The following is a 14,921-nucleotide window of genomic DNA, read 5'->3' on the forward strand; positions in this document are numbered from 1 at the left end:
TCGGTGGAGTGGAGTGGGCGAAAGCCAGATTGTAGTGGATCAAGGATGGAGTTGTCAGAGAGGTAGCTTGTGAGATGGCTGTAGACCAGTAATTCCAGTAGTTTGGAGGCGAATGGGAGAAGAGAGATGAGGCAGTAGCTAGTGAGTGATGAAGGGTCGAGGTTGTTTTTTTTTGAGAATAGAGGAGACCAGAGCATGGTTGAATGGTGAGGGAAAGATGCCGGTAGAGAGCGATAGGTTAAAGAGGTGAGCAAGGTGGGAGCAGGCAGTGGGGGGGAGGGATCAGAGAAGATGGGAGTGGACTTCCTTGTCTGAGGTGGGATGGAAGCAGGACAGGATGGGATAGATGGAGGGGAGGGTTGATGGTTGCAGGGGAGCAGCAGAGGGGTGACGGGAGATATCATTTTGGATATCCTCAATTTTGGAGATGAAGAAGGAGTCAAAGTCAGTGGCAGTGAGGGAGGAGGGGAGGGGAGGAGGAGGGGGGCGAAGGAGAGTGTTGAAGGTTTCAAAGAGACGGCATGGACTGGAGGACTGAGAAGAAATGAGTGCTGAGAAAAAGGATTGCTTGGCGAGAGAAAGAGCAGAGCTGTAGGAGGAGAGAATAAACTTGAAATGGAGGAAGTCCACTGGAGAGTGAGATCTCCTCCAGGAGCGTTCTTCTGAGCGTGAACATTTTTGTAGGAATCGTGTTAGTTTGGTGTGCTAGGGTTGGGGTTTGAAGCGGCGGAGGGGGACAGAGAAGAGGGGGGCCACAGAGTCGTGAGCAGTGGTAAGGGAAGAGTTATAGAAGGAGATAGATCACCCTGATAAATTCCATAGGTTACCTGTACAATGGCTAGGGGGGGCTGAAACATGATGATTGGGCTCTTACCCACTCTGCCAGCAGCAGCTGGTCTTTTCAAGAGCTCAGGAAATCCTTTCCCAGGAAGATGTCTCAATTCTCAGATGGTAGATTGGGTTGCCCGTGGTCATCCACTGAGGTCAGTGTCACATTGGGGCATCAAGGGCCCACAGGAAAATAAATTGCATGGGCCCGCTGAAGAAACGTAACCAACCTTGGATAGTTGTGGCCATCAATTGGAGGGGCGTGGTCATACCATATTATAATATCAATAATCTGCGCCCCTTTTATTAGATTAGCATTAATCTATGCCCTTTACTAAAATATAATTAATCTGTGCCCCCTTAAAAAATATAAATAATCGTGACCCTTTGATTATAGTAGGTGCCCCACTTAATAGATTAGCAATAATACACATAGTATACACATAAAGGGGGGAATTCAGTTGCAGGTGAAGTTCCTGACCCTGCGAATTAATACTTTATGGCAGATGAGATATCTACATTTTTGTTAGCAGCCCCGAAGCGCTGCGTACAAAATTGTTTGAATTTGGAGTGGGATCAGGCTGTGAGATGCAGTGCCATTGCTGGTGTCTCAATGCTATTGCAACCACAACTCACACACTTTGCCCACATTTAGACTGATCCCTAAGGTAGATAGTGTACAAAGATAGTATACATATACATGGCATACATAAACATACCTAGACATACTGTACATATGCAGTATACGTACCATAGGGATGAGGTTATGTTACCGGTGCTCGGGATCCTGGTTGTCAGCATGCCGACACTGGCATCACGAAAACTAAAAATACCGGCACACGGAATCGGAATGCCGACCCACAGGCTCTATTCCTACTCGTGGGTGTCTACAACACCCATAGAGTGGGAATAGAACCTCTGGCGAGCCACTGAGCCCGCTGCGTGGTGAGCATAGCGAGCCTACAAGGGGCTTTGATGCACTCGCATTCTGCTGAGCGCCGGGAGCCCAGCAGCCGGCATTGCATACCCAACGCGTACCATAGTATACTGTATGTGCATATACACAGTGGTGGTCATTCCGAGTTGATCGCTAGCTGCCTTTTTTCACAGCACAGCGATCAGGCAAAAATTTGGCTTTTCTGCGCATGCAAATGGGCCGCAGTGCGAAGGCGCCAAGTACTTTTCACACAAAACTATGCAGTTTTACTCAGGGCCGAGCGACGCTTTTCAGTCGCTCTGCTGATTGGTGAGTGATTGACATGAATGGGGCGTTTCTGGGAGGTAACTGACCGTTTTCCAGGAATGTGCTAAAAAAACGCAGGCGTCTTAGATGAAAACGCAGGTGTGCCTGGGGAAACGGGGGAGTGGCTGGCCGAACGCAGGGCGTGTATGTGACGTCAAAACAGGAATTAAACTGTCTGCAGTGATCGCAAGGTAGGAGTAAGTCTGCAGCTACTCAGAAACTGCATGAAAAGATTTTCAAGCAGTTCTGCTAACCTTTCGTTCGCACTTCTGCTAAGCTAAGATACACTCCCAGAGGGCGGCGGCCTAGCGTGTGCACTGCTACTAAAAGCAGCTAGCGAGCGTTCAAGTCGGAATGAGGGGCAGAATGCATATACTGTATATACAGCATGGATAGGCAATGTCCAGCACTCCAGATGCTGTGGAATTAATCATCTCCACATGTCCTTCCACAGATATACACTGCCCTGACAGCAAATCTATGGCAAGGCATGCTGGGATGTCTAGTTCAGCGGTAGCTGTAGTGCTGAACACTTGCCTACCTGATATACAGTGTACATATATACACCTATACTGTATAGTATGCATATGTATGCAGTGCACATACACATACCTATACATAGAATGCATATATATGCTGTATGTATATATATATATATATATATATATATATATATATACATATACACTTACATAGCATATACCATTACCAACACAACAAATACATATATAGATGTATCCTAGTGCATCCTTGGTGTGGGAGGCAGCGAGTCTCAGTGCTGCCGCAATGCGATAATGCAGCCTCCCCCAGCCAACAGATCTACCACTGACTGCTGGCAGTGGCTTTCCCCTGGATAACTTACAGGTAGCAGGAGCATAGGACCTTCGCAACATTTAGCCTGCGAGCAACAATGTAGTACGCAGATACATATGTATATAGGGGCTAATTCAGTAAGGATAGCAAATTCTTCTAATCCACAGCCACCCATTTCTGGGCAAGGCCACCCAGCATACTGACCGGCGCCTCCCCCCTTGATGAAGCACAGATTGTGATCGCCTCGCAATTTCTGCTTCATCGTAAAAATTCTTGATGCCTCCTGCCGGCACAGCTTAGCTGCGGTCTCTGGAGACCCCAGCGCCATCTTACCCCTGAAAACGGAGCATTGCCCACGCTCCCTTTACCCGTGGCCACGCCCCTTTTTTTCTAATTTGTACCGATTTTTGTGTGTAAAATGTTGGAGGGTATGCTATATATAGTGCAGAAAAGGCAGCTACTGTAGCAGGGAGGGGGTTACACCCACAGGATAGAGATATAAGGAACATGTAGGCTTCGGGGACAGGGAAGGTCACACTTTTATAAAAGAGATTACCCTGTAAAGAGCTATACACATATTGGGGGAGATTCAAATGTTTGAAAAGTCAGTTGGGAGTCTGTTTTTTCCTATCTAATAGACAAGAAAAAAAACAGACACCCAACCGACTTTTCAAACATTTGAATCTCCCCCATAGAGTGTGTGTATGTGTGACACACTGACACTAGACTAACCATTTTTCCTGTGTTCATGTTGAACTGCAGCCTGCAATTTCATCCATCAGCCTCCTATCCAGGCAGTCAGTGTGTGTGGGGTTGGGGGTGTCTGTGCTTCATTTCCCTCAGCCAATTGGAGCACAACAGACACTGCTGAGGAGTTACTGCACAGATCAGGAATCTCCCGACTCAGCTTTGCAGCAGGACAGTGCAATGGGCACAGCACAGCAGCTGAAGTACTGAGTGCTTGTTCCTGACCAGTCACAAGCCGAGCAGCATTGGCCACACCCCCAAAGGTAGTGGGCGACTTTACAGAGCATGGGGTGGGGGCACCCGGTACAGTTGAAACCAGGTAATGAGTTTCCGAGGGTGGCCTAAATGATGAATGACAGCCAGAGGAGTGTATTCAATGCAGCAGCGGTGACAAAACCCCAGGGAAGGAAGCCAGGACATATGAACATACATGTGGAGGTATATGTAACATATGTCCCGGTCAGCTCCCCACTGCACACCTTGGATGGCACTGCAGCCCAGGGGTAGCAACCACTGGTGCCTAGTGTGCATGTGTATGTATGATAGGGAAAATATGGCCTTATTTATCAATGAGTGATACATTTCACTGTGAGTGATAAATTGCACCAGCCAATCGGCTCCTAAAGGTCATTTTTCAAACCCTGCCTGTGACATGGAAATTAGGAGCTGATTGGCCGATGCAATGTATCACTCACAGTGAAATGTATCACTCATTGATAAATAAGGGCATATTAACTCCACTAAGGAGCAGGGACTGATGTGAATGGCCAAATATTCTCTGTAAAGTGTTGTGGAATATGTGTGTGCTATAGAAATAACTGCTAATAAATAAATACAGCTTGTCATATCCTACATATTACACAGCTCAGATTTACTGTAGACATTAATCTCCCATTAGTAGATTTGCCTCATATATCAGCACATTTCCTCCATTTACCAGCATTTTATACAGCCCTGTTGTATAGCAAAATAGGAACAAAGATCAGCCTAATATGCCCAAATTGACCAGCACAATATTTGGTGTCACTGCCCACATATGCATTCTCCCCTCTGTGAGCTGCCGGCCATGCCCTCAGTCCCTCTGTTTCCCGTGAATAGACGCTGTGCGCACATCGTCTATTCACTGCTGCTTTAAACAGAGCAGCGAGTGACAAGGGCATTCCAACTGTCCCCCACACCAAGACACACTGGAGTATATTTACTAAGATTCATAATTGTCGGGATTTGGAGTGAAGATTAAACACGAATGACATCGGTAGTGTGAATTTGCAACTTTTTGTTTTTTTTACGACTCATTTACTAAGCTGTCGTATTGTGCATTTTTGTTTTTTCTGATGCCGATGTCATTCGTAATGCCTTGCAGTGTTTTACAGGAGTGATTAGTAAAACACTGCCGGACTTAACACAATGAATCCCGGCCGGATCTGTGAGATCCATGCAGGGCTTTATTGTGTATATTCAGAGAAGTGAAGAAAGAGTTAAAAATCCCCCCAAAAAATTGTGTGGGGTCCCCCCTCCTAAGCATAACCAGCCTTGGGCTCTTTGAGCTGGTCTTGGTTGTAAAAATACAGGGGGAAAAATTACTGGGGATCCCCTATATTTAAACAACCAGCACCGGGCTCTGCACCTGGTCCTGGTGTAAAATATACGGGGGGACAAAAAACGTAGGGGTCCCCGTATTTTTAACACCAGCACTGAGCTCCACTAGTCAGAGAGAGAGTGCCACAGCCGGGGGACACTTTTATATTGGTCCCTGCGGTCCTGGCATTAAATCCCCAACTAGTCACCCCTGGCCGGGGTACCCTGGAGGAGTGGAGACCCCTTATATCAAGGGGTCCCCCCTCCAGCCACCTAAGGACCAGGTGTGAAGCTCGAGGCAGTCCCCCCCATCCGTGGGCGGTGGATGGGAGGCAGATAGCCTTTTGTGTAAAAAAAGAATATTGTTGTTTGTAGCAGAACTACAAGTCCCAGCAAGCCTCACCCGCAAGCTGGTACTTGGAGAACCACAAGTACCAGCATGCGGGCGGAAAACGGGCCCGCTGGTACCTGTAGTTCTACTACAAAAAAAAAAACAAATAAAAACAGAACACACACATCGTGAAAGTAAAAGTTTAATGAACATACATGCACACTTACATACATACATACTTACCAATGTTGACACGAAGCACTCTGTCCTCTTGTCCAGTAGAATCCAGGGGTACCTGTAAACATATTATACTTACAAAGAATCCGGGGTAGATCGATCCTCTTCTTAAAAGTTATAATCCACGTACTTGGTAAAATAAAAAAATGAACTACCCGATTCACGCACTGTAAGGGGTGCCATGTTTACACATGGATCCCCTTTCCCTGAATGTCGGGACCCCTTGTTACTCCTGTCAAAGAGGGTCCCTTCAGCCAATCAGGGAGCGCCACATCATGGCACTCGCCTGATTGGCTGTGCGCTCCTGCGCTGTCAGTCAGGCGGCGCACTGTGAATACAATGTAGCGCAGCGGCGCTACCTTATATCCAATGGTGGGAACTTTCCGGTCTGCGGTAGACCACGAGGTTAAGTGGGGCCAACCACAAGAGTGACCCCACCCCCCTTCCCACTGATAAACATGCACGGATCTGACAGAATACGGTAAAAAAAAGTAGGTCTATTTGAAAACTTCTTTTTACGATTTGAACTTTTTCACGGAAGTGTTTGGCTATTGCCGGCAGTGATTGTAAATACGAACTTTTAGTAAATTATTGAGTTCTATAAAAAAACAGGCGTGTTTGACCGATGGTGTATTCATTCGTATTTTTTTTTTCTCTGCCTTCAAAAAAAAATATGAATGCCCTCATCACTGCCGAGATTTGTGTTTAGTAAATTCCCAGGATGACACTTTGAAGAAAAAAAAACACAAAATCGGTCAAAATCAGGAGCTTAGTAAATATACCCCACTGTGGCCCACAGTTGGGACGGTGGGAGAGTCCCAAAAAACAAGACTGTCCCACTAAAATTGGGACAGATGGAAGGAATGCATATGACAGACAAAAAGTCTCAGGGCTTGATTCAGATTTGGAGGGAAAGCAGAAAAAATGCAAGAAACTCTGCACCTAGGCAAAACCATGCAGCACTACAGCTGGGCAGATGTAACATGTGAGATATGTTAAGAGGAAAGTCCAGGAAATTACATTTTGTCCCTCTTGGAATGGGTAATGTTGGGTGGTATGTAATAAATAATAATTAAGGATGTGCGCCGGGACATTTTTGTTGGATTTGGAATTGGATTTGGTTCTGATTCATTGGCCAGATTTGGATTTGGATTTGCCAAATCGCTGTGACTGCCTTTGGATTTGCATTTTTTCCCAAAATTGACCAAAGAAGCCAAAATCATTTAATTTGGGCCTTTTTTTGTTACTAGAGTATTATTAACCTCAATAATATCAATTTCCAGTCATTTTCACTCAATTTTGACCACCTCACAGCTCACAATATGGGCCCTCATTCCGAGTCGTTCGCTCTGTAAATTTCATCGCATCGCAGCGATTTTCCACTTAGTGCGCATGCGCAATGTCCGCACTGCGACTGCGCCAAGTAAATTTGCTATGAAGATAGTATTTTTACTCACGGCTTTTTCATCACTCCGGCGATCGTAGTGTGATTGACAGGAAATGGATGTTACTGGGCGGAAACAGGCCGTTTTATGGGCGTGTGGGAAAAAACGCTACCGTTTCCGGAAAAAACGCAGGAGTGGCCGGAGAAACGGGGGAGTGTCTGGGCGAACGCTGGGTGTGTTTATGACGTCAAACCAGGAACGACAAGCACTGAACTGATCGCAGATGCAGAGTAAGTGTGGAGCTACTCTGAAACTGCTAAGAAGTTTGTAATCGCAATATTGCGAATACATAGTTCGCAATTTTAAGATGCTAAGATACACTCCCAGTAGGCGTAGGCTTAGCGTGAGCAACTCTGCTAAAATCGCCTTGCGAGCGAACAACTCGGAATGAGGGCCATTGTTTTCACCAATGTTGGCCAAAGGTTGGCTGGCTAAACTGCGGTATACAGTGTAAGTTGGATACAGTGCGGATCAGATAAAGTGTGGGATACAGGACAGGTTGGATACAGTGTGGGATACAGAGTGGGTTGGATACAGTGCTGGTTGGATACTGTGTGCTGGTTGGATACTGTGTGGGTTGGATACAGTGCAGGATATATTACTGATTGGATACAGTGTGGGAAACAGTGTGGGTCGGAAACAGTGCAGGTTGGATACAGTGTGGTATACATTGTGGGTTGGATACAGTGCTGGTTGGATACTGTGTGGGTTGGATACAGTGCGGGTCGGATATAGTGTTGGATATATTACTGGATACAGTGCGGGATACACTGCGGGTCAGATACAGTGTGGGTTGGATATTGTGTGGGTCGGATACAGTGCTGGATACATTGTTGGTTGGATACAGTGCGGGTCAGATACAGTGCGTGTTTAATACAGTGCAGGATACAGTGCAGGGTGGATACACCAATAGTGCACTTACTGTGACAGGGGATGCCGGTGGTGTCCTCAGTGCAGGGGTGGCGGCAGTGCAGGGGTGCTGGCAGAGTCTTCATTGTGGGGTTGCCGGTGTCCTCAGTGCAGGGGTGGCGGCAGTGCAGGGGTGCTGGCAGAGTCTTCATTGTGGGGTTGCCGGTGTTGTTGGTACTTCTGGGGTGCTATGTGTCAGCAGTGTCCTCAGTGTGTGGTTTCCGGCAGTGTCCGTACTTCTGGGGTACTGGTGGTGTCGGCAGTTATGATGGTGTCCTCAGCGCGGAGGTGCCGACAGTGTCCTCGGTGTGGAGTTGGTGGCGGAGTTGGTACTGCTGGCTGTGTCGGCAGTGTGGAAGTGCCAGGGGTATCCGCACTACTGGGTGCCGGCAGTGTTGGCAGTGCTAGCAGTGTCCTCAGTGCAAGGTTGCTTGTGGTGTTAGTACTGCTGGTGTGCTGGTGGTGTCGGCAGTGCAAGAGTGTTAGTGGTGTCAGCAGTGCAGGGGTGCCGACAGTGTCTGCAATATAGTAGTGCTGGTGGTATCCTCAGTCTTGGGGTGTGTCAGCAGTGTGGGTGTGCTGGCTGAGTCAGCAGTGCGAGGGTGCCGGTTGTGTTAGCAGTGCAGGAGTGCTGGCAGTGTCCTCAGTCCGGGGGCAGTGTGGCGTGTCGGCAGTGTGGGCGGTGGTGTTGGCAGTGCGGGTGGTGGTGTCAGAGAGGCCCGGGCTCTGGGCTCGACTGCACCGGATGGGGGAAGTCCGGAGCAGTTTGGATTTCTACAGATCAGTATCATCAATGTATCAAAGATATCTTGCTATATGTTTTAAAGTTCAGTATAATTGTGTCTTTTGCAGATTCAGGAGCTGCAGTTTTCCTCTAACAGAAGAATACATACATGGTGCTGAATCCAGTTTATCCGGGTTATTTGAACAGTTTCAGATAAAGGAACTACAGTAAGTAGCTTTTTTTACATTGAATTATGGGTATTTGATGGTTGCCAGCCATCGATGCTGCTTTCTGATGCCCATTCCATGGCTGTCAGCATGAAGCACCTGGAAGTGGTGACCACAGCTCAGGTTATGTGCTCATGCACAAAGCTCAGACTACTTCTGCACAGGATGCGGTCAAGATGCTGGCCGTCAAGATCCCAACACTGGAATTCTGACACCCATTAGAATCCCAATGCCGGAATCTCGAAAGGGTCAAGACATCAACAACTGAATCTCAACAACCAGCATCCTGAGCGTACTGTAAGCATAGACGGCAGGTGGGATTAAGGCCAGGGGGAGGTTAGGTTTAGGTTCCTCCTGGGGGGGTTAGGCTGAGGGGGTGGGAGGTTTCGGTTAGACTGTGGAAAGGGGGAGTTAAGATTAGGCATCACTGGGGTGTAGGTTAGATTTAACCACTAATTGCGAAGGGGTAGGGTTAGGCTGCAGGGCAGGGGAGTTAGTTTTAGGTAAGGGTAAAGCACTAAGGGGGAGATTAGGGTTATGCTGCGGAAAGAGAGGATTAGGGTTAGGAGGCAGGGGAGAGGGGGATACAGTTTTACCCCCCCTGTCGGGATTTCAACTATCGGGATGCTGTCAATGGTATTCTCACCACCGGCATTCTGTGCACCGGTAAATCATACTGAACCCCTTCTGCACATTTGCTCTTAGTAACTGTTAGTTGTTATAACAATGAATGGCTTTAATGTGATGGTGAGTAGTCTTTCAGCTCAGCCTTGCTGCAGCACTGGAACATGACACACATTAGATGACCCTCTCGCTCTCAGTAATGAATGTAAGCCCTGCAGTAACTGAGGATGTAACAAGCAGTATGCTAGAAGCAGAGGCGGACTGGCCATAGGGCTTACAGGGAAGATTCCCGGTGGGCCGACGCACCCGCGGGGCCTGTTTTGTTTGAGGACATGTGGTTCTATTTATAGACATAATGAAGAAGATGCAAAATAATTTGCTTATATGAAAATTACTGCCACTTAGCCTGTGATTGCAGATGATCTAGTGTATGCTCTGTCTGCCTGCTTGGCGGACATATAAGATTGAGTGAATAGTGATTTGGATACGGTTGGTGTAATAAGCTAGAAAATGTATCTTTCTAAATAATTATATAGTTTCCTAAATTCTAAAGATGTATCATATAATGTGCTCATAATATTTAATTTTATTTCCTTTTAACTTCCCCCTTGATGCTGGACATCCCCACTATCTGGAAAGTCTTGGGGGGAGGGTGCTGCTGCCATGGCCCATGGCTAGACCTTACACCTCTGGTGCTGCCCATGTGGGGCCACTAGTACACATTTTTCCAGGGCCGCTTTTTGTCCCAATCCACCCCTGGCTAGAAGCATAACAACGTGAAAATAAATTGATAGTAGATTTGCTATTCACACCATGAGAATTTTCATGTACAGATATATCTTGTATACCATGTATACTGTGCTTAATCACATTCTCTTGTTCCCCATTGTACTGAATGGATAGCTGGAGCATAGTATGTGTGCTCCCAGCTATCCCATGCTATGTGTGCCATAATACAATATAAGAGGACACATCTGTATGTATACTGTATGTCCATAAACACTTCATTAAACCACTTTATTAAGCCACAGACTGATAATAATTCAAAGTATAAAGATTACAATTTAATAAGCTATAACCTGCACTTAGCCTGGACCTTAGCTGGACAAAAACCTGAAAGAAAACATCTAACAATTAATACAACCACATATGAATTCCTTTGCAACTGCAAATGTATGTACTGTCTGTACATATCTATCACCCTGTAATCCTCATTCTATGAACACTATGCAACCAATTTGTACTTCGCCAACATTTGTAATTTCATGATTTGCATGCAATACTTATACTTTAAATTTTGTTCACTCGGGCATAGTTAATGAAGGCATACTGTACTTGACTGGTATTTGCCTGTTCAAATACATTGTAATTTATCACATTTCATCAGCTACACATTTGGCTCACTGGCAGCGTGTTAGTTAGCCATAGTATTCCTTTAGATGCTGATAAAGGGGGTTCCTTTTCCCCCTTCTTTCTGTTCCCATTGCTTGTATTACATTATTTCATATCTTTGAAGCAAATGTATAATTTTAACCATAAAGTGATTATTATTATTATTATTTTTATCCTTTATTTATATGGCACCACAAGGGTTCCACAACTCCCAATTACAGAGTACATATGCACATAATCAAAACAGGAAAACAGTGACTTACAGTCTTGCCCGAGGTACCTTGCCCGAAGCATGGCGAGACAATATAGGACAAGTACAGGGTAACTAAGCATAACTACATCACTAGACGACACTGAGATAAGTATCATGGTGGCCGAAAACTGCAGGATTTGGGCAGTTGAAGATTATTAAAGTAAGAAAAGGATAAGCACATGAGGGAAGAGGGCCCTGCTCGTGAGAGCTTACATTCTAAAGATGTATAATAATTAATCACTAATTATGTACCCTTTAATAACATACTCACAAAAGGTTGTATCTACAAATATATGTTTAAACCATTAGGAATATTCTATTCATGAAATGAATGCACGCCAGTCATATAGAATGTAAAACGTAAGATATATATTTCCAAAAACAATTGATACTTCTAAAGTTCACATTTATCATTAAACAGTATTGGTTAAATGCAATGTAAGATATGAGAGAGGTTAAAGATAAAATACAGAGAGAGAGATAGAGTTATGCCTAGAGGGATATATTAGTATGGGGATGTGCAATGGAGGGGCAGCATGTGACCACATGGTCCACAGATCGCATGGTCTCTTGTCTTAGGCCACATGTTTCCTATGTACAAACCACATGGGACACAAACTAGACTCCATTTTGGGAAGCTTCCATGATTCCAAAGTCTGCAACACATGGTTCAAGAGAGGATGCCAACAGCCACATGCCAGCAGCCATCTTGTACGAACCAACTAACTCATTCAGGCACATTCCAACCCAACTAATTACATTCCACGTCTATCACAGTGTCTTGGCATTCTACTTACACAAATCAGAAAGATTCTTACTCAATCTCTAGTGAGGGTTAGGTAGACATACAACACAAAGGAAGGGTGTTTCTCCTGGGATGGGAATGCCATATAAATGTACTTGAACCTTCTGGTGTTGGCTAAGAGGGTGTTATTACAGTTAATTGAAACTCATCCTGTCCTACAACTGCACATATTGCTACCTTCAGCTGCAAGCAGCTGATCCAATGGCTGTTGTGTTCTGCAATGCCACTTTTTTTAACCTGGGTAAGTTCCTCCATTGTCTGGTTAACAGAAACCACCAATTTCCCTAGCATCTGATATACCACTGTTAATATCTGGGACTTCCAAAACTCCTAAAGCACGGGAGAGTCCTTACTGGTCACCAGGGGTAAAAACATCAAAATTACCACTATAGGCGTTTTAAGGAAAACTTACCTTCCCACAATTTCAATTATTACTGTGACCATTTAAAACAGGATGATCATATTTTATGACCTATGATCATCCACCTGTTCTGGTGAATAAGACCTTAAACATCAGGATTATCCTTAATTCTGAACATAGCAATTTAACTAGGTTTTACAGAGATCTGTGAACACAAAAATTAAATCACATTTGTGTCTGCTCTTAACAAGCACTTGGGATTTATACAACTTTTCCATATGTACTGTTACAGCAGTTGTGACGGTGTTTATCCAATACTGTGTCACCTTATGAGAGATACTGTATATCAGCTATTAACCTTTTCCAGAATCTTCCAAAAGAACCTTACCCTGCCCATCTTCCAATTCCTAAGAATCTGGTCAGAGGGCTGCAATGCATACTTACTACCACTAGGTGATTTGAGGATATTTTCCTCCAATATATACGTGTATATATATATATATATATATATATATATATATATTCCATTATAAATACTGTACCTGTATATACCTATGATTTCACAATGAACAGGATATTAATACCACCTGTCTATTTGTATCCCATATATTACCATATACAGTTTCAAGAACAATTATATGTATCTTAGACATTGTCATAAGCTGAAAGGTTTAGGGGGACATTTACTAAGCTGTGATAAGAGCAGAGAAGTGAGCCAGTGGAGAAGTTGCCCATGGCAACCAATCAGCACTGAAGTAACATCTATAATTTGTATACTATAAAATGATACAGAGCTGCTGATTGGTTGATGGGGCAACTTCTCCACTGGCTCACTTCTCCGCTCTTATCACTGCTTAGTAAATGTCCCCCTTAATCTGCTATCATCTATCAACAGTGTTACAAAAAGACGTCTCCTCATGTACATGCACATGACAGACCCAGATCTTTGCTTATCATATAACATGCCTAGTACTAAGGGCATATTACATGTCCAACACTGCGAGTATTACATACATTACATTGCTTCTTAATATTTAGAATGTCATGTATATAACAAGTCTAAAAATTCATGTTTCCTGAAGTTTTATATATATATATATATATATATATATATACTGTATATACACTTACCATACTGTATGACCCATTTACCTAAGGAAAGAAAGATTTAGACATCCTAACATCTGCGGCATCTTAAATGATATGAATATCTATATTCACCTTTATTGTTAGAGGATTCGCCAACCTGCGATTTAGTCTTTTTCAAATTCCTTCTGCTTACCAATATATAGTATGATTATTTCAGGACTCATTGCAAAAACCCACTGTATGGTCCATGTAATTACACCCTGCTTATCAATACATTACCTGATTATAAGCTTCTTTCCAGGGTACCTATAAATTGTAACAGAACTGAATAAATGGGTCTGGTATACCTCCTTCTGCGAGTTTTTTAAACTATTTAAGGAAATCAATATTTTAGTGTATGGTGTTCTCTGACTGTATTACTATTTGTGTGATGGCCCTGCTGGCTGCTGCGTGAAAATGAAGTCCTCGATCCTCTATAGAATCGGTGACCTTATCTTGCAGACTTGGTTCTAAACCCCGTCAAAGTTGCTACTTCTGGCATTAAACAGAAAATCAGAGCGCATTGGTCTGCTCAAAATTCTTAATGCGTTGCCGAAGCATGTACCCGCTTAGACAACTTTCAAAGACATATTCATACGAATGCCTTGTACTACTGCAACCAGAGGCAGGGAGTCCCAGTTATTAATGCGTCATTAATGCGTCACATTAATAAGTTATTAATGCGTCACAACTATGAGTCCGTGGGAGCGTTCCACGCGGCTCATACCTTGACTGAGTACCACACCCAGATATCACACACCCTTGACTAAAACCCATCAAGTATTCATAATTCCATGGAATCTACCCGAACTTATTATAAGAAGAGGCACATAAACATTTTCCTCCATCCTAAATAAGGTTCTTATATCAGTCATTAACAATCTATTAGCTTTAAGTAATTGTATTGCAAGTGCATTGCATGTTTGTGCTCAGTAATGCTACTGTACAGATCCCTGTTTTATTGGGTCTTGTGTACTGTAAACAATCCCTCCGTTTCTATTGGTGCTCAGACTTTGAGCAAAACAACAGAAGGTGAAGCTGAAATCATGGGCCCTCATTCCGAGTTGTTCGCTCAGTAACTTTCATCGCATCGCAGCGATTTTCCGCTTAGTGCGCATGCGCAATGTTCGTAAGTAAATTTGCTATGCAGTTAGGAATTTTACTCACGGCTTTTTCATCGTTCTGGTGATCGTAATGTGATTGACAGGAAATGGGTGTTACTGGGCGGAAACAGGCCGTTTTATGGGCGTGTGTGAAAAAACGCTACCGTTTCCGG

At 44.3% G+C, this 14,921-nt stretch overlaps 1 protein-coding gene across 1 annotated transcript in view; it reads left to right on the forward strand.

Annotated features, from left to right (window-relative positions):
• The window catches only part of LOC135057162 (NACHT, LRR and PYD domains-containing protein 3-like), a 79,671-nt gene that overhangs the window by 742 nt on the left and 64,008 nt on the right, over positions 1-14,921 (forward strand). Inside the window, exon 2 of the mRNA XM_063963061.1 lies at positions 8,984-9,082. Coding sequence (XP_063819131.1) covers positions 8,984-9,082 — 99 coding nt within the window. The remainder of the gene's footprint in view (positions 1-8,983; positions 9,083-14,921) is intronic.

This window comes from Pseudophryne corroboree, chromosome 3, assembly GCF_028390025.1.
Source record: "Pseudophryne corroboree isolate aPseCor3 chromosome 3, aPseCor3.hap2, whole genome shotgun sequence".
Taxonomy (NCBI): domain Eukaryota; kingdom Metazoa; phylum Chordata; class Amphibia; order Anura; family Myobatrachidae; genus Pseudophryne; species Pseudophryne corroboree.